This window comes from Gambusia affinis, linkage group LG21 (assembly GCF_019740435.1).
Source record: "Gambusia affinis linkage group LG21, SWU_Gaff_1.0, whole genome shotgun sequence".
Lineage (NCBI taxonomy): Eukaryota > Metazoa > Chordata > Actinopteri > Cyprinodontiformes > Poeciliidae > Gambusia > Gambusia affinis.
In genome coordinates this window covers 19,703,697-19,724,573 of record NC_057888.1, presented here as the reverse complement: position 1 = coordinate 19,724,573, position 20,877 = coordinate 19,703,697, and the positions used below count along the sequence as shown (strand labels likewise).

At 42.6% G+C, this 20,877-nt stretch overlaps 2 protein-coding genes across 10 annotated transcripts in view; both read left to right on the top strand.

Annotated features, from left to right (window-relative positions):
* LOC122824145 (homeobox protein Mohawk-like) overlaps positions 1-20,877 on the top strand; it is a 151,071-nt gene that overhangs the window by 20,256 nt on the left and 109,938 nt on the right. The window lies entirely within an intron of this gene.
* Positions 1-20,877, top strand: part of LOC122824144 (homeobox protein Mohawk-like) — a 51,449-nt gene that overhangs the window by 20,960 nt on the left and 9,612 nt on the right. For 5 of the 9 annotated variants that reach the window (XM_044104391.1, XM_044104390.1, XM_044104392.1 and 2 more), the window contains 5 exons: positions 1,825-1,939; positions 5,107-5,295; positions 5,462-5,683; positions 18,225-18,481; positions 20,070-20,229. In XM_044104391.1, coding sequence (XP_043960326.1) covers positions 1,825-1,939; positions 5,107-5,295; positions 5,462-5,683; positions 18,225-18,481; positions 20,070-20,229 — 943 coding nt within the window. The other 4 variants (XM_044104395.1, XM_044104394.1, XM_044104398.1 and 1 more) reach the window with 3 other exon arrangements.

The window sequence follows — 20,877 nt, the reverse complement described above, 5'->3', positions numbered from 1 at the left end:
TCTCAGTGTTTTACAATAGCCATGCGGTTTGCTGAGCTGCTCAGACTAACGTGCCTAAAGCCCTGCCCCGTCCAAAACTCCACGGCTGGAAAACCCAGAGAAGCAGAGTCTAGAGCGGTGGCTTTCTCTCTGCATTTAACCTCAAGCATCATGGAGCTTCCATCTGCACTTCATTGCTTTTATAAACCTGTTCCAGATTATAAGAGCCGCCTTAATTATCACTTGGCCGGAAAAATGACTGAACCTGTGAGTTTATGGTGTTAGTTAGCTGCTTCTGCTGTGGTACGACTCTGTTACACTGGGAAACAAACAAACAAACCCTGGGCTGGATGAAAATGAAGCCCGTCTAAATAAAGCTGCTGACTGGTAAACTTGACACAACCAGAGACGTCTGTTACATCAAATCATCTTGTTCTCTCTCACTCTACATTTTTACAGCAGGTCTTCCAGTCTGTCAGCCTCCATCTGTTAACAGAGCTCTTATTCAAACAACCTTTGTCTGGATCTTTGGCCCGATGGCTTGTTTCCATGCATGTTGAGTCGTTTGCAGAGCAATTAGCATAACTCACAGTAGATATTTATTCCAACCCAGAACTGACAGAAATGTTTGTCAGATTACCAGTTTTAGATGATTTATTGCTGATGATGTGTGCTAAAACCCAACCAGCTGCAACATGTTTGTCCCTGCTGGACATCATTTTACCAACAAGGTTTCTGTTCTCAGATCAGACCTTCTGCTGGTCACCACAGTTCTTCTCTCATCATGATCCTGAATCAGGTCATCCAGAGCTCATGAGAGCTTCATGATCACTTCCTGATTTTCCATCAGATCCTCCTGTTTGTTTTCATTCTCCACCAGTAGGCAGTGTGTGGTTAATGACATCACACTTCCTCCAATGAGTCCAGTAGAAGAACAAGAGTGAAGACGGATTTTTAATGCCTTCAAGGTCTGTGGTCTCCCCTCTAATCCATCACTGTCAGCTGCAGCTTCATTGTAATCTGTTTCCTAGCTGCACTATGGGAAGATGGAGCCGTTTTGTAGGATGATATGAAGCTTCACTTTAGTTTTTGGTCCTGGACTGAAGAAGCCTTGCAGACTGGAGTCTGATGTTCTGATCCCTCTGGACTGATTTCTGTGCAGCAGGAAGACAGATGGAGCAGAGGACGTCCCTGATGAGCGTCCGCTCATTGGAGTCATGAAGACACTGTGATTAGGGAGTGTTTAGGTCATTATGACAGCGTCAGTGTGGCTTTGTTAGTTGAAGCACACATGGGGAACATGTTCCATGTTTTTATAGCAGACAATGGAGGGTCTGTGGTGTAAATCTTTGACCTCTCAGAGGCAACTCCAGTTTGAAACCAGTCATGTAAATGAGATGAAATCAAATTGCTGCTTCAGAAAACTTCACTCAGACTTTCTGAAATATGGAGCCACCTGTCTCTGGTTCTGTTTGTCTTGGGAAGGAGTCAAACAGAACTCCTTCCCAAGTCAGGAAAGGAGTTTCCCATGTTTGCCAAAACATAAAGTCAAAGTTTGTCTCAGCATCTGTTTATAAATCCATGTAGGAAGAACTAGATCCAGATGTGTGCTGGTTGACCTCTGACCTGAGCTTTTCTGAGATTTCTGTGGAGAATGAGTTGAGAGTGGGTGGGCCACAGACCCTGCAAAAGATCTAAGTGTGAATAAAAAGTGCTGAAATGAATTTCTGCTTCCATGCTGTTTAGTTATAGTCATTGTTAAATCTGCTTCTGGTCGACCTGATGGAGCCAAATCTTCACTTTGACTTGATTCTACAATGAATCGATTCTCTGTGTTTCCCTCAGAATCATTGACCAGCTTGACGGAGTCCGCTTGGTGTGGTCACTGCTAAAGAACCCCAATGCAGAAGTTCAGGCTAGTGCTGCATGGGCCATTTGTCCGTGCATCGAGAATGCAAAGGTAAAGAAAAGATAATTTATTTTAGCTCTGGTTGACATGAAGTTCATCATTGTTCCTCATTATGCAGAGTGTTTGCCTCTTAAACACCTCTGGTCCACACATTTATCAATCATAGATTTTCACATTGAAAGGTTTTCTCAGTCAGAAGGCAGAAGCTTGTTTCTGTCACCCAGCTTGTCTCTCAAGCTGCTGCTTCTGCTGGGAGGTCAGCAGAGGCAGAGCTGTGTCAGCAGAGGCTTACATGAACCCTGAGCTAATATGAAGCAGAGGAGCTTCCTTGGCACACTGGGATTGAAGAAGTGAGGAAAAGACTGAGAGAAAGAATGTAATATCCTGTGAGTCTGATTTCCTTCCTGAAAATCTTCCCTCAACATGCTGAGAGATGGTGGACCATGCAGCTTCTGTGAAGCCACTTCTCCAATAAAAACATTATGAAACTGGAACAACTACATGACCATAAATACTGCTTATATCATTTTAGCTGCTACTATATTTACTTCAACATTAAGAGCTTTTGTTGGTTGATTTTCTGTCATGAAAACAGAAGATTTAGACATCACTATAACTGACATTAACGCTGCATGTTATAATTTATCTGTGTCTACAATATAACCTCCAGACCATCTGCTAGAACATAATTTGTCAGACATTAGCTCAGTTTATATGGAGCTGTTTTGTTACATCAGAAGTGAAATCATGAAAAAATTTAAGACATTCAATCAGAACAGACCGATCCGACCCCGCTCAGTCACTATCAATAATCATAAACACATTAGCAGGATTATGGTTTTACCCTTCTCTTCTCAACAACAGGTGTTATTTGGACAACTGCATTCCAGTTTTGAAGGAGCTTCATAAGTCTTCAGTTTCTTGGTGTTTTTATGGGACGGGGCAGTGACGAGCTGAACCCGATCCAACTGCTTTACTGCCGTCTTTGTTTGGACGAAAACCCAAAATGTTTGAGTTGGCAGATCAGTTGTAAATTTATGACAGAACAGTGGTATAAATGCAGTGATGTTGCTGCTCTGCAGACACAGATATCTACAGGAGCTTCACTGTCTGTAGGTTATTAACTGGAACTGATTTTATTCAGTAAAATGAGTCAAACTGCAGAGCAGCAGGTCCTTCCAATCAAGTAAACAGACCCCTCTCAGTTCCACCTGATGAGGTGTGTCATTAATCTGCCTGGTTGTAGAAGCTCATTTAGATGCTTGGTTGATTTTTCCTTTGCATGTGAGCAGTGTAAGTCCTAGAAGTCTGATTGGTCCAGAGAAGAGCCTCAGAGCGTTCTTCATATCAAACACAACAGATAATGTGTTTTCTATTTCATTTCATCCTGAGGGGGAGGTTAGCAACAAATGTCTTTCCAATTGCAGCCTCTTAATGCAGCAGCCTTAAGAACTGGGGGCCAGTCTGGGGCAGGAAAGGGATTCTGGGCAGTCTGTGGCAGCTGGTGGCTTGAGAGAGCTTCCTCTGTCACAGGGACTCCCAGCCAGCCATCATCAGTATTCCTGAGGAAAAGCTTCCTGTGTGTCGGGGGCCTGGCAGCTCCCTCACTGGCCTGCACTGTGCACACGCCTCATCCTCTGGCATGGAATCACAGGGTCCATACACTGCACTGACTCCTGATCCCAGCTCTGAGCTCCCTGGTGGAGGGGAGAACACTAAAGTACATCCAGTTCTTGATTTAACCAGAAAAATTAAGAAAATCAGTAGTTTTTTGTGGTCGGCAGCACAGCTCCTGACATGTGGATGATGTTGAAACAGATTGAACTGCAGCAGACTTGGTGATTTTCATCCAGTTGCCCATAATTATTGCATTGAAAGAAATTTCAGCTGCATTTTCAAAGTCCCGAATATTACACACTGAGTCACATTCATGTTTTATTCTGTGGCGACGATACGGTACATTGGGTTTTTAAATAGTGGCCGGATGCTGATACCACAGAGTAATAGAGCCATAATAGGGAAAAATAAAACAATAATACAAAACAGTCACTTTGAAAATAGTCACAATATTAAAGTACATCTGCACTTTAAAGGCATGTTGAAGTCTTTGTATTGTAACAAGTCTGAAATTTACATTTTTGTGCCAAAAATGGCCCATATTTCAAAATAAAAGGTTTTAGTAGCTCCTTTACCTAACCTGCTTACTACTCCACTTGAAAATAGCGCCCCTAGTGGCAACCATTAATAACGTAGACAGAGGAGAAGGTTCTGGTCGGTGCAGCTAAAAACATTGAATAAGACCTTTAGGAGGTGACCTTAAGGTCAAGCATTACATTGGCTGTATGCCTAAGATTGAAGGCTCACATGTGAACTGGAAGTTAGGACTATTAACAACATAGTAACCAGAGATCACTTTAAATCATAGAAAAGAAAATATTGGAATGGAAAACATGTACACAGACCTGGAAATGCTAACTGCAGTGCTAACAAAGAGAATTTTGCACCTATATCTTTACATTTACAGATCTTTAAATCTTTTCATGGAAATATATCTACCAAGAGAAAATAGATAAATAATAAGCATGGATACAATTAGGCTAAAAAATATTGGAACATTTAATAACTCCATCCACCGACCCTCTTCCGGGTCAAAGCTGGGACTCTGGCTTCGTTGTTGTCTTTGCTTTTTCTGTTGTTTTTTTCCCTTGCCATGTCCAGAGGAAATGCAATCTGAACAGCCGCACATAAACATGTTTTAACTACACCTGAGCGAACAAAACCTCTTTGAGTTCAGCTATCAGACTGCAGTTGTTGTGGTCCATTCTCCTCCAGTTACGTCACGTAACCCGCATGTTTTTTTCTAGGGAAGCGTTTTGGTTGATTTAACACTTTAAAACATTTGCTAGCTAATTAGAGACCAAATACAGCAACTAGGTTTCAACCATTTAAAAATAACCTTAAACACTTTAAGAGAACAAAGTTGTAATACTATGAATAAAGTTGTAATACTACGACTTTATTCATAGTATTAATAGGTCAACAAACCAAACAAACTGCAGGATAGGGTTGGACTGATTCCAGTTCTTCATCCAGACTTATTGAATGTGGTCAACTTAACCTGCCCTCCTCTCCTTTTCCACATCACTGTCCCTCCTTTGCATCATCTTCTGTGTTGACCTTCACTGAGCAGCAGCTAATGTGTGTCTCTGTGACTGCAGGACGCCGGGGAAATGGTTCTCTTCCTGATCGGTGGACTGAAGCTGATCATTCACTTACTGAAGTCACCAAGCAACGAGGTGCTGACGAGCATTTGCGCCGTCATCGCCAAACTAGCCAAAGACAAGGAAATCCTGGGCGTCCTCTCTGATCGTGGGGTTGTCCCCCTGCTGGCCAAGCTGAGTAACACAGTAAGAACATGTCGCTACTGACAACAAAGCGGCTTTTACTGTCTGAATACTGGGATTCTGTCTGGTTTACAGTCAGGTTGAAGTTTAGTTGGTGTTTTTCTTCAAATATCAGCTGATCCAGAGGATGTTGTTGGTCAAGAATTTCTTCCTGTTCTCCTCTCTGCAGAGTGATGTCAGACTTCGCTGCCACCTGGCCGAGGCCATCGGCCACTGCTGCATGTGGGGCTCCAATAGGGCATGCTTTGGTGAACATGGAGCCGTTGGCCCTCTGGTTCAGTACCTGGAGTCGAACGACAATTTGCTCCTCCTTAACACAACCATGGCCCTGTACCAACTGTCCAAAGAGCCCAACAACATCATCACCATGCATGAGGAAGGAGTTGTCGAGGTCAGTTGGACTTCCTCTTTGACTGAATACTTGAGTCTTCATTAAGTCCTAATTTGTTGCTCATTTCCAGTCTCAAGTCTGTTTCACAGCTTTGAGGCTAATTATAACATAGCTGCATTGAGGAAAATGTGCTTTGGTCTCCTGCCGCCCTTGTTTCAGTGATGTGTGAAAAACACAGAGTAATAAACTTTGAGAGGCTGAGACTATTTTCAGAGCCTTTGACCGATGGAGCAGAAACAGTCGGTGAAAACAAGTCTCCACTTTCCAGCCATCATGGGAATTGAGAAAAGCAAACAGTTCAGTGTGTGCAAAGTGCCAACCCTACACTGGACCCTAGATGCCATTGCAGCACAAGCCAAAGGACTGTAGCTGGGGGCAACTGTTGCTAAGGGCTGTTGCTTTACCTCAGGGCAGAATGCAGCAGCAATATGTTTCAGACCAAGGACTGATGGAGAAACGACGGTTCTGTTTATTTTCCTCACAGTTGGTTACATCCAGCAGACATTTCATTGGAGCCATCATGTCTTCCAACAAGGAGCTAGTTCTGTATTTTCCTGCTCAACTCCTCACACTCTAATTGTGTCTCACAGTAAAATAGATTGAACGTTAAGACGATGCTGTGACTGAAGACTTTTTTGAAGGATGAAATGTTCATGTTTCAGCATGTTGGTAAAACCTTGCTGTCTGATCCTTTCATTAAATGAGGTTTTACAGAAAAACTTCCACATAAAAATCCATCTGTGACCACAAGTGTGTCAAACGGTCTCCCAGTACCAACTGGACTCTAAACTCAGAACTGGTTCTGCAGCTGAAGCCAGATGTTCCCATGTTCATTGAACTGGTTTTTTGGACTTTAAAGGGCTTAATCACCAAAGACCCTGTAGCTGCAGCAGCTCAGCCGTTTATCTGAATGTCAGACATGGAAACATAAAACAGATCGCCTCATTGGTCAGATTGAACTTCATCTCAGCTCCTCTGAACAGGGATGCTGATACTAACCTGTCTGAGTCCAGAGGAAACTCACTGTGTGGGAGTTTGTCCATCTCCACAGCTGAGTGTGTTGCTCTAACTCTGGGCTTCATGATTTAGTGAGATCATATTTCTTTTCTTCTCCTGTTGGATAAATAACGAAAACAACCAGAAATGATGGAGCTGCTTCTCACAGGGGAAATGCACTCCAACCAAAACTCCTGAAGGAGTAACTAGCCTCTCGGTGTGATCTAATGTCCACTCTCAGGATCTCCCACTTTCCTCTGGATGAGCCTCGTTTTGTGTTGTGTATCAAATCAAGCTGTCTTCCTCCTGGCCTGCATGTTGCCTCCAAAGTTCTGGGAATTGCTTGTTGAAGCCATACATCCATTCAGACAGATTCAGACAGCTGCTTGTGTTAAACAGCCTCTTTTATAAGAAAAGCTTTGTGAAGGAAATTGCTGAAAATTACTAAATGCAAACCATAATTATTGTTCATTTGCAGCTGAATGTTTTCCAGAATGCAGCTTTTGCCAGGTCCTGGTGTGTATTTTAGGATTTTACTAATCTAAATGAGAAAAACGTTTGCTCTTTAGTTGCACTGAGTTCCCCTCTCACCCTGAGACGATGTGTTTTCATCTGATTCTTCTCTCATGTTTTGTTCTTGTGGAGATTTGATTAAATGAGCCTAAAGAGGAACCAGGAGTACCTGGAGATTCATCCTCATGGGTTTTCTTTTAGTTTGTAGAAAAGCTTTTTCCATCTTGTGGCTGTGCTGAGCAGAGGATACAGGAGCTGTGGCTACAGCTTTACTAGGACCACCATAATTTAAATCAAAGCAGAGGAACGTCTCAGAGCCTTTGACTGAAGTTTCTGTCCCTCTTGTTGTTCAGCTCTAACAGACTCTGGGTTCAACCTGAAACTTTCCCTCCTTTTCCTCTTTGGAGACCCAGAAAAAGCAGCTCAGCATCTGTGGCTGACTGGAGGCTGCAGGGAATGTTGTTTACTTGAACTTCTGCACCAAGTTCCCCTCGACCCGACTGAACACAGCCGTCTGTCTGTCCTGTTTGCCTCCACAGTTGAGTGTAAAACTTGGGAAACCTGGGAAAAGGAAACATCTTCAGAACTCCTTCTGCAGTTTTCAAACGCTAAGCAAGTTTTGATGTTCCTTCAGTCAGGGAATGTCTAATAAGTGCTGGATTATATTCCCAGAGATCCCAGCTGGGAGGGAGAGATGGAGCTGGAAGAAAGGCTGCAAAGAGAGACGTGCTTATCTTAGCCTAGCTTTGCTCTTCAGGAGACCTTATTTGGCCCCGTCTGAATAACACGCCACCAGGCTGGTAAATAAAGCAACCCTGGCACTTCTCAGGCATCCTGTTTTTCACTAAAGAGCCTTGTTTAGGGAGCTGCATGTTTTCTGGAGCTGCTGGAGGGAAATGTGCTGCTGGAGCTTTGATGAATGGGATGATAATCCTGCTAAATGTGTCATAAATTATTCTCATCTGGAGTTTATAAAGGGACCCTGTTTGGTCTTGTCTATTGTCTGGAGTTGCTCTTGAGGAACAGGGATGTGACAGTAGCTGCATTTCCTCTGACCACATAATTGGACAATTTGACATTGTGAAAATAATTTTTCTTAAATTTTGAAAACATTATTTGCTAAAACGTTTTGCTATTAAAAGGAAGTGATTGTTTCTGATCACATAAAATCAGATGGATTTTATTAGACTGTATTGGAAACATTTTTCACATCATGAGTCACATGATGTTTAGTCTTTCTGGAACAAACCACAAAATCGACTAGAAGTAGTTGGAGTATCATGATTTGCCAAAAAAAAATAAATTAATAAAATCATGACTCATCATGTTTTCTTGTGCTAACACATTGTTACCCAAAGATTTTCCCATATGGATTACAATAAAATCCCCCCCAAAAAATCAAAATAAAAAATCATCTGGGCACACACATCGCACACACTTCATGTTGCAACAAAACAAACTACAAACCATCTTTACAGTGAAACACTTTGGTGTAACTTTTTTAAATTTTTTTATTTATTCATCCATACCACTCCCCCCTGCAATGGCACTGCGCCCCCTCTAGGGGACCAGCCCCACACTTTGGGATTAATTAATGTGTATTTTTTGATTGCATTTCTTATTTAGTGGAAACACAATTGCAAAATTCTGTTGTTTCAACATTAGAGAAATATAGACAAAGTTTTGTTGACATTTTTAAAGGAAACACAGCTAGTGTTGACTGAAACCAGGAGAAATGTTGAACCTCGCTGATTTTCCCAGAATCTTGTTTCCTTCCCTGAAGATCAAATCCTCGATGTCTGGAGCCTAAAAGAGCCTCAGACGTCTCAGCTGGGTTTTTATCAGGGACTTGTTGTTTCTGCTTCCTCCACATCATTAGCAGCTCATTAAAAAGTTTTATTTCATTAAAAATAAACTTCTAAAGTTGGATAGAACTCGACCTTTGGAGCAGCAGAAAACCTGTCGACTTCTGTGGTTCACACTCAAGGTTTTAACATCCAGCTGCTCTGCACCACTTTCATCTGGACAGAACTGCAGAGGTGTGTGTGCAGGCAGCTGAAAGCCCTCTGCATTGGAGAGTGGATGTTCTGCCGTTTCTGTTCAGTGGCAGCAGTGAGAAGATGACACTAAATGTTGTCAGACACATTTGCGTTTGGTCGATTTCTTTTCAAAGTTTGTCCACAGTGTTTTTCCTTCCAGTAACTTCTGTCCTTTCCACTCCCACAGCCTCTGATCCTGCTCATAGCTTCTGGTACCGACGAGATCCAGGAGTTTGCTGCTGGATGTGTGCGCAACATCCGTCTGCTGGTGTTGGCCAATCAGAGGGCTGTTTATTGAAATCCACCAGAGACTGTAGGAAAGGTATGAGGGTGGTGAGCAGAACCTGATGAGTCCAGAAAGCCCAAATGTCTGGAATCAACAACATTTGGGAAATGATACAGATAAAAAAGTGAATAAAGTTAATGACTTCCTGAAAGAATTCTTTGGAATCTTGTTGAGTTCATCTGAGCAAAATCAACATTACTGACCTTATCAAGTGTCCCTTAGAAAGCTAACTGTCTGTTTTGAAGGGGAAACATTATGTAAAGTTGACATTCTGAGTTTGTTATTTCCTTATCAAAGTGTTGCCTTGATTCTTTCATGCATATTTGAAAAATCTGTTAATCTCCCGTGGCAACCAATCAGCTGTGCGGATCATCTGGCTGGACCTAGCCCCGCCTTCGAGGCGCAGCTCCGTCTCAGAGCTGCAGCTTCATAACTTCCCAGTTTCTGCCTAACAGCAGCCTTCCTCTGTGAGTTCCCTTCAGCTCCTTCAGACTAGCCAGCAGCAATTAGCAAGCACCTGATGGAACTGAATATCCACTGAATTTGTTATACCAGCTACTTCTGACGCCCCTTATGAATGTATGTATGTGTGTGTGTGAGTGAGTGTGTGTATATATACATATAAACAACTGAAGTTAACATAGAAACTTGATTATGCTACAAAATGGCACCATGTGCCTGGGAAATACATAATACTACCCCTTTAAATGTTTCTTTGAAACAAGAGGAAATGTTGCAGAAAGCTGCACAATGTTTCAGATAATCTGAGAGGAAACACATGAAAAGTCAGCCTGTGTTGATGAGAGTGCTTTTATTTGTCCTCTTTCTTCTGTTTACCTGGAAACTTTCATCTTGAGCTTCTTGTTTCTATCAATGACATCATCACAAGTTCATCCAAACAAACCTTCTCTTGCTCTCCTACAGTCTGGAATCTATGATGATCAAAATAAAGATTGTTTTTGATCCTTCTTTTGCCAAATGTGTTTTAAAAGTGAAACACTTTGGAGCTTTTGTTAAGTGATTCAGAGGAGACCACAATATTTAAACAGCCACATCTACTTCTGGGAGCTCAGTCTGCTGCTGTAGTTTATATCCATGTGTTCTTATATGAATCAATGCAGCGTTTAGATAAATGCAAGGAAACACTTTGGTTCTGTTGAACACACTGAGTCTGTACAAACACTCTAAATAGCATTCAATAGTCATAGATCATCAATGTCATTTTGTCAGCTTCAGTGGAGAAGAACTATCTGTAGAACAGCAGTGTGTTGCACTTCCACAGCTTCCTCCCACTGATTCCATGTTTAGTTTGAACGTTTATTAGAAACTGTCAAATCTATTTTATAAAACAATCCCAGTGAGTTGGAGAACAACAGAGAAGTTGCTCAGCTTTTTTCTCAAACTTGTTCCTTTTGTTCCTGTTGCAGATTCCTTCACTAATCCCATCTGTTTCTGTTCTTCCAGCTTGCAGACATTATATTTCTTGGGATGTGTGAGTGGTTATCATTGCTGCTGATCTGGGCTCGTCTTCTGGTTCTGTTTATTAGAAACTGTCTGGGTCGGGCTCTGCAGCCCCTCCATAGCAAACTGTTGGCTTCAGTCATCGATCCTCCTCTGATCCTCCTCTGCTGTCCTGGACCCACTGAGCTCTGAGATGCTGGGCTCTCCGCCTCAGTCGCTGCCACAAAGTCTAAAGGGATTTTCATCAATATCTGCTGCATGCAAGAAGAGAAAATTAGTAAAACATAGAAAATATGTGGCTGGAGATCTTCATCGCTCTTTGAAGTCTAAGCAGCAGCAGCTGCTTGCAGGGGTCACTGGAAGAGCATGATGAGGGAAGAGTGGCTGAGATCGCTGGTTTCATGTGAAGATGGAAGTTCACATGAAACAACACAACCTGGTGAAGACAGAAACTCAGAGAGAAAAATCACAGAATCAATAGAACAAGATGGATGGTTACTGATATTTGAAGTGTTGTCAGAAAAAAAAAGATTTTTCAACTCTAAACAAAGTGACTCCACCATGTGGAGCTAAAAAGTGGTGTTTACCTGGAAACAAAGCAGTTAGCTTGACCTTCAGGGTACATCAGCTCTGGAGAAGCTGGTTCTGTTATAATGTTCTAGGTTCTGACTCATCACTCTGTCCAATGTCTGCTAAACAGCCCGAGGTAGAAATAGCAACATATGACATCACATTGTCATACTTAATGTGGTCCAATAGCTCAGCTTCTGTTTGTCATCAGGATGAATTATGGACAAAACAACCAATCAGATAAAATACAGCAGAAAGAAATGATGGAATCACTCAGTGATGAATAAAGACTGATGATCCCCACGAGAATCTGTCAACTCAAAGGATCTGAAATCACGACTACAGAAAGGATTTGAACCAAGAACATGTTGGTTGTTCCTAGTCAGCTTGTAAAACTGAAAACACACAAAGACTAAAGATCAGGACAGAAAACTGTCAACACCATGATATGGAAGTTGGAAATGTACAACAAAAGAAATAAAAACCAAATGGAAGAAACAAGAAACAGTTTGTAACTGAACTGTAATAAATCAGCTGAAGGAAAGTCAGACATAAACCATCATTCAGAGGCTCTAGTGTAACCTGAAAGGAGCCGTTCACATCCAACCACTCTTGAATGTGGTTGAACTAACATCACTTCCTGAATGCTTGTATGTCAGATGATGTTTCCACGACGACATCGCTGTCCTCATGATGGTTAAGACGTCATTTCTGCACAGAAGAGTCGACCAAAATTCTTCACTGCTGATCATAAAGATTCTTTGCCTGTTATCACAAACTCTTAATACTAGTTGTTGCTGCAAAACTAGTTAGAAGGTTAACTAGTTTAAGAGAGTAATTATTTGTCCCATAGGTCCAGGGTGGATCGGACAGCTCTCCTGTTAGTGAATGAAATCATTAACTGAAAACTGTTTTTTGCATTTACTCAGGTCGTCTTTATCCTTTACTAAGATTAATTTGATCAAAATTATTTAAGAGGGACACAAAACAAAAACTCATCTGAGAGGGGGCAAGTACTTTTTCACAGCACTTTGTTAGAGCATGGAGAAAGTTTCAACCTCACGGCCCATCATATGAATAAAAAAAATGAATAATTAGCTTTAGAAACTAGTTTATAATAAAACAATAACTCAGAAAATAGTTCACAGAACAGCATTTAGGCAGCCTGTCTGTCCTGCAGGTCCCTGAAGCTGAACTGTGTGCAGCTCTGAGGTCAGGCTGGGAGGAAGCAGCAGAAGTTTTCTAGGAACTCAGGCTGGTTTGTCTGAAGCCACAGTTCAGAGTTTTAGTTTTGCCACAAGCCGTCTGAGAAGAGAAGTGTCTGTGTTCTGTGGGACATTACTCAGTGAAATGAAAGGTTCGGTCAGCAGCTGCAGCAATTATGTCCAACTCTGACCTTCCATGTCCTTGGATCCAACACTTTTTAAATAATTGTCAAGTGGAGGTTAAGGCATAGGGATAACCCTGAGGGCAGTTCTTCTGTTTTGAGGGACCATGGAAAGTGTCTCACCACTGGCCTAACCTTCACCTCGTCTCCAGACTCCAGTCCCTGGTTCACATGGCTACTGGGAGGAGAGTTTCCAGATGTCCAGACCATTTTTTTTTACTACCACACAGTCCTCCTTATTAATTTTTTCTTTTTTTTTTTGTTGGGATAAGTTCAGTTGTATTAAAATGGAACTGCTCGTTTAAAGTTGCTCAGAAATCCCACGTGTCCCCGGGGCTCTGCTGCAACATTCACTAAACAAACTAATAAACAGTAAAAGTTCTAAATATTAGAAGTGGTTTTTCCATCCGCTCCAAGGAACATTGTCCAATAAAAAAAATGTTGCACAACAGCAGTATGGTTAGCTTGTTATTCTCCCATCATAAATATGTGTCCTCTCAGAACTCCTCCAGACAAAGGACCACACTCTCTGCTAGCTGAGGCCTGAACAGCTTCTGTTCTCAATCAAAAGGGACTTTTTCTGCCAACCCAGCAGGGTCACAGAATCAGAGTAAACTTTGTCGAGCCAGATTTCCTCACTACAATACAGCCATCAGGCTCTAGATTTGACCCACACTCATGACCTTGAAGGTGGCCTCAAATCAGAACCCTGGCCACCACACGAACACTGGTACCCAAACTTAATCACTACTTGGTGAAGATGAGAGGAAAAGGTTCTGTTTCCAGGGAGACGATCTTTGCTTTCTGTATTTCTCACTCAAAACTCTTCAGCGTGTTTGTCCACTCTAAGATGGTGAGATACGTTGAGTACGATTTCCAGCTTTGAGATGATGCTCTGATGAAAATCTTTTTTTTTAATTTTTATTGATTGATGTTACCTTTGAACATAAAATCTAAATCTCTCCAGACCAGGTGGTTCCAGTGTGAATTGTGATCTGTCCAAATGAAAAATGGCCTCCAGATTTTTCTGTCGACATTTTTTTGAAAAAACGGTCGAAGACGGAAAGTATTCGGCTAACGGCACATTGACACGGAGAGCTTTCAGTTCTTTACCTGCAGAACTGAGGAATCTGGGAAATCTTCCAGACCAGGACTTTGACTGGATGAAACTTAAAAGCTACGACTGTCGTTTAAAAAAAAAGTATAAAAAAGTATAAAAGAAGTTCACTGATTGGCCTCATTAGGTCATTTCTTAAAAAAACATGTTTGAAGTGAGTTTTTCTTTACAGTGATTTACTGTCAGCTTCTTTCAATTGCATTGTGATGATGCTCAGTTTACTTTTCAGCTTTCTATCAGCAGCAGGTTCTGTGTGACCTTTAAACCATCTGGGCTTCTTCCTGTTTGGCTGAGCTGAGAAAGTAGAAGGATGGTGAAGCCAACAGGCGGTTCTGGTTCACAGCAGATGAGGATGAGTGAACCAGAGTCCCGGCCAGGTTTCCCTCAGTGGAACGTAAGCTAACCTGAGAGCTACACGGCTCCCCACCATCTCTTTTATTATCCCAGAGTTTTCATCAGGACCTTTTCATCAAGCCTTCGCTGTTCTGGACTGGAGTGGAAGACATGAGGCTGAAGGAAACGAAGACAGGAATATTTGGGAAAGCAGTAAATCAGTTGAAAGGTCATTTGAGGATTGTTGTATCTCTGTGATTTGGCCTTTTTTCCTGTTTGACTTCTTGGTGTGTTTTGGCACTTTAAATGTGACATCAGTAATTGTCCTTCTCTCTTGTTCAATGCAGAAGTAAGCAGTGATCCAGTCTCGCTCGCTGCTGTCTGTCAGTCTGACCAAACTCTCCCCAATCCTGCAGAGCTTTGCAGAGAAATGCAGCTGAAGACTCAACAAGCAGAGATACCACAAGCAGCATTTCAGAGGTGATGACGCAGAAAGATCTGAAATGTTTCTCTTAAGTTTTCACACTGGCAGTGAAACATGACCTCTGAGTCTTTGTTTTTCTAACATGAGGGAGGACTTCTGGCGCGGACGACTGCACAAAAACACCGATTTGTTCTTTCAATTTGCAAGATCAGAGGGTTGAGTTCAGAGTGGAGAACATGCCAGCTGACAGACATCCATCACTGAAGGAACTTTTCCTCTTTAGTCGACATTCATGTGTTTTTAGAAAGCCTTATTTAGATCTACAGCAGAGGTCAGGGTTTCAGACAGTAGTGGCTGTTCTACTTTCTTCCTCTTTGATTCCAGACATCAATCCCAGTAACTTCCAACAGCTTTCAGTTTCCTGGTGATTTTCAGCACAGACAACTAAATTCACGGCACTGACTGGCATCCCAAACGCTGAAAATGTCTCTTAAAAGCTGGAATTGGGTCATTTAAACAACCTGCTCACTTTCCCTTCAGTCACAGTTTCCAAAGTTGGCTAAGCTACCCAACCGATCTGCCTGTGGCTTCATAGTCTGTGTGAGACGGCTTGTAATTCCAGCCTGGTTTACATGGAGCAACGAGGTCCAAGTCTAGAGGAAAAACATCATCCTCAATGAGAGACTGTGGCTACAGACAGAAGCTCAAATATAACCTGGTCTGTAATGACCGAGCATGTTTCCATTGAGGAAACACAGATTGATAGTAAAACACATCTTTAATTGGCAGCTCCTTTAATTCTAACTGAATGATGAATAAAAACAGGACGTTCCACTCAGAGTCATGACGGGTTCTAGATTTCTGCTTTCTGGTTTTACAAGTCTGGATCTTCATGTACTGAAACTCTGTCACTGTTCTTACAAAACAAGCTGCTGCAATTATTTAAAAATCTTTCTAAAATATATTTTTCCTTGGATCTCAGATCATTTGTAAACAGAGACAGAAAATGCAACTTGGATTAAATTTCTCTAAGTTTCCTTTCAGTTTAAGTCAGAATGAGCTCACACCTAAAAGAACTAAAAGGTCTAGAATTAGTTTACTTTATTATATTTCCTGTGAATGATCTAAACATGCAGGAGGTGAAGTTTGTGTTTAACAACAGTGAACAGAGAATAGAAACGTAACTGTATGAAGCTGAGGAAATTCTCTTCTGTTCCTCTTCAAACCAGGAATCAAACTGTTAAATTGTTATTTTGGTTCCTTTTTAATGTCTTTAAATGTCTTTGTTCTTAACCTCAGTGTCATAAAGAAGTCTGTTAGAAGAGGATTTGGATTTCCTGTTGCAATATGTGAAGCTGCAGAGCATCTTGGGTCTCTGCAAAGCTCTTCAGCAGATATCCACTGTCTCTGACATCAGATCTCTGGTGCCAGGCCTCAAAACTCATTACTTGTCCAACCCCAGCAGCCATTGAATGGATACCAAAGAAAGCAGATGCCAGTGTAATTCCTGAAGTCCAGCCTGAGATGAAACAGAGCTGTGAATAAGGATCGCCTGCAGACTCCCCGTCGCTGATCCCTTTGAGTTCAGACATCATGATTAATGTTGGTCTACCTGTTGAATGGTTTTATTCAACCACAGAGGGCGACAGACAGGCAGCAGTCTGAGGGCGGGAAAGATGAAGCTTTGGAGAGGCTGGATTAAGATTAAAGAGAAGCTGCAGCAGGTTGCTGCTGAGCCACAGGTTTGGAGAACAGCAATAATGTCAGAGGAGTAACAGAAGTTCACCTCAGGCCAGAAGGCCAACCTACAATATTGTGGAAAACATGGGCAAATAAACCCTTCCTGACCTTAACTAACCCCATTACATGACTGGTCAATCATTGCATGTTTGCACAAACTCTTAGTAAAAGTCAGTTCCCCCTTTTAAATGAAAATAAGCCCAAATAAACAATAATTACACAGAGGCTAAACGCTTCAGATGGTTAGTCACATCCCTGGAATAACTACTCTGGATAAACCCCAAAGGAACCCACAGCTGAGAACCTCAGAACCTCTGAGTCATGGGCACATAATGTGACAGGAGTAATCAGTTGTGGCATGGCTATTTATAGTCCAACTGTTTCTTTTATTTGTCTGGATTTCACTGAAGTAGCAGAGAGCAGAGATGCTAACTTCAGCTTTAGGCAGATGGAGATGGTCCAAAGGAAGATGGACAACTTTGTTTATGGATATTTTCATCTGTTGTTCTGTCCTTCAGCTTCCTGGCCAATCAAATCAAACCATGAATCTTTAGCAGCTAAAATCTTTTCAAGCTTTTTAACATAATAAATTAAACTCCATCATCAGCAGCGCAGCAGCTCCTAAACAGACATTGTTTGTCCATTGGATCTCTAATCCTCAGTGGCTCAGACAGCCTGCTCCTTTCAGACTCCTGCCCGCCTCCCTCTCCTTCCCTCTGGGGGCCGCTGCCCCTGAACCGGCCTAAAGCAGCAGCAGGATGTTCGCAGCCTCAGCCTCTGTGCAAGGAAACATGAGCAGGCGCAGATATTCAGAGTCCCGGGCCGCCGGATAAAACCAGAGGAGGAGACGGCGGTCCGTGTGGTTGGAGCTCAGAAACTCAGGCGGGGAACATGTGAGCGGGGCATGGGCGGCTGGGAGCGGGATTATTGTTCAGCACAGCCGAGAGACGCAGGAGGGAGCCGGGGAAGGTAACTACTACAGATCCACTGACTTGTTGAGTGAAAGGACAGGTTCAGATGTTCTGGAGGCGCAGCTCCAGCTGCTTCAACCCAACTTTGAATCAGTCACATGACTGCCAGCATCACTTTAGTCGATGTCAACGAACTATTCCAGCTGTTTTCCACGAAGCTGCTGCTGCTGATGGATCCGCGTCCGAGACAGATCAGCTGATAATAGCGATGAAGCTGCAGAGAGAGAAAGAGCAGGTCGTTTCTGAAGCAGGAAGTCGGTTGATTTGCTTCAAACTAGTTTCGAGTCGCTTTAACAGAATTCAACTGAATTTCTTCCTGTAGAATAAATGAGATTTGCACCATCCACAGTCTGCGTGTCTCTCCGTGGGTTTTCTTTTCCCCCCACAGCGCAGCAGGAAAGTGGATCTAGAACCAGTAACTGTTCCGCTGTCCGCACCGACTCACCCCGGATTTATTTCTTAGCTGATTGTGCTAATTAATGCGCAATGAAAGTGCGCAGAAAGAAGCGCCTCTCCGCATTAGAAGCGGGAGGAGACTGAATGAAGCAAACAGGTTGTGATTGTTTCCAAAGAGACACAGAAGTGGAGTCAGAGCGCCGCGGCTCCGCTCGCCTTTAACTCTGAAGCTGCTGCATGTGGAGGAGTTTAGATGAAGGATTTAGTTCATATGATCCTCAAACTAAATGTGATCTATTCTTCCGCAGGAGAGACGCGGGGACAGTTTTCTTCCACGAACCTTTTGGATTCGAGCGCAGCAGAGAAATCTGCGGACCGAGCGGCCAAAGATGAACACCGTTGTGTTTAACAAGCTGAGCAGTCAGGTCCTGTTTGAGGACAAGGCGAAGGAAGTGGAAATGAGCAGCAGAAATTACCTGGAGGTCATCGACGGCCAACATCCAGATCTCCTCTGCAGCAGCCCGGCCATCAGAGACAGCCAGGCGGCCAGACACAGGCGGAGCGGGTATGTGAGGCTCTCTGTTCTGGTAGAGGCTGCTGCTCAGCATGCGTGGATGTGGGTCGGCTTTAGTGGGTGAAGGAACCCACGGGGGGGACTATCTGACAGCCTGGTCAACCTGCTGGTCACTCGTTAGCCGAGTGAGAAACGGGGGAAAACTCTCCTCAGATCTCCGGGATTAAATCTTCGGGTTTTGCGAAAATAAACGCAGCAAATGAAACATTTAAACTAGAAGCTTAAAACTGATATGGGTTTAGATTTGAAACCCATATAAATATAAAGTCCAACAGCAGAGTTTTTAAATGAAAAACTATAAATCAATTCATGAACATGATGGAAGTTTTTCTGTTGTGCGTAAATACGCATTTGCTCCAAATTTGGCTAAAATGATTTTAAAACCGTCTCCGTTCAGATTCCTGTAGTTCCTAAATATTTTCGTCCTCAGGTTGTGATGTAGAACAATCTGATAGATCCGATAATAAACCTTTTTCTAGTCTGCTGCTGATCTAATGAACATTAAAGCTGCGATCAGAATTAAGAAGCAGCTGATATTTGTTCCGACCTTCAGCATCTCGAAAATATTCAATTTATTTGTTCAAATAAAATTTATAAAGTACATCACCATGTACTTTGATATGAAAAATATCCAAAATATGAATAATCATCTTTTTCATATTCATATGAAAAAGATGATTATTCAAAATGTTGAATAAGAAGGAAGATAAACTGGAAACAGCTGGAAAAACAGGCCCAGATGAATTCCTGACTGGAGCTGCAAAGGAAAACATTTTCAGCTTCTATTAAACATTTTTAATCAAAATGTTCAGTTGGAAACTTTAACTATAAATAATGTTTATTTAGCAGATGCTGTATTTTTTTTTTAGCCTAACTGAAATCATTTATTAAAATCGACGTGGAATTTCATCATAACAGGATGAATTGTGGCTCAGGAGTGAAAAAGGCAGGTGACCCGAATGCAGAAGCCTCAGGTTCCAGTCCTGACCTGATGACCTTTGCTTCATGTTTTCTCTCTCTCATCATCCACTCTCCTGTCTGACCACATCAAAACCACCAGAACCAGAGAAAATCTCTCAAAGAAACAAACAAACAAAAAAAAACAGGATGAATTAAAACCAAACAAAGTCTAACATCAACATGTTGGCAGCGTTAGCAACACTTTTAATCTCGCTGCCTGAATTTACTTACAGTTTCATATAAAATAATTTTTCTTGTTGGATACAAATGAGGAACATTCTCTAACAGAGCTCTGGGGTCAAAGGTCAGAGTGAAATGTGCTCCACGATGTTCAGGCTGATCCAGATTACAAGGAAAATATTTGGAGAACCAGAACCTCAGGCCCGCTTTGAGGTCCGACTGAAATGGGTTCCATCTGCAGCCAGTGGAGCCGTTTTGGGAGCTAAAGGAGAAGTGGAGAGCAGCACCATACTGACATCTGCAGGTTCAGGTGTTCCTCCTGTGGGTTCAGGACGTTTCTCTGATTCCTCCGTCGACATTCCTGACATCTGCATGCTGAAGCCCTGTGGTGTGTCCGGTTGTTTGCCTGCGTCTAAATGCTGTCCCTGCTGGTGCACAGGGGTCGTCCCAGCGGCAGCAAAGTGCGACACAAGCGCCAGGCTCTGCAGGACATGGCGCGGCCGCTCAAGCAGTGGCTCTACAAGCACAGAGACAACCCGTACCCGACCAAGACGGAGAAAATCCTGCTGGCGCTCGGCTCGCAGATGACTCTGGTCCAGGTGAGACGCTTTCTTCTGCTCTGATTCCAGTAGGAGACAAAGAAAAGTCACATAGACAGGAGATTGATCAGGCTGCTGGAGTTTAGATGTTCAGCTTTTACTGTTCCTGAATGTTTAGCAGCAGCTGAGCAGAAGTGAAGTGTTGTTTCCTCTGCCTTCCAGATCCTCCTGCAGCTTCTCCTCTCTCTGCTGAGCATCTCAGGCTTTCATTGTTTCTTCCTCTTTCTTCCAAAAGCTGCAGCTCAGCTTCATCTCATGTCTCAGAGAGTCTGATGTTTACCTGTTTGGAAATTATTCACAAATAATTTTCTTTAGGTATTTCTGAAATATTCCTACGTCTCAACATGTAAACCTGTTCTGATGCATTAAAGAGCTCCAGAGAAAAACTGTCATTTCTGATAAAGATTTGAGTCAGGAATATTTCTGCTGCTTTGATCTTTATGGTGTCTGGAGAAACCAGTGAGATGTTCAGAGCAGAACTGTTAGAAACTGCTGATGGCTCCAAGTTTAGAGTGAACATCTGAACTTATGACAACCTGACTGCTGAGAGGAACAACCAGCACTGAGTGCAGCTGTGTGTGTGCGTGTGCATGTGTGTGTGTGTAGAGCAGTGTTTTCCTCACATTGTCACTCTGTACTTTCTCTGCT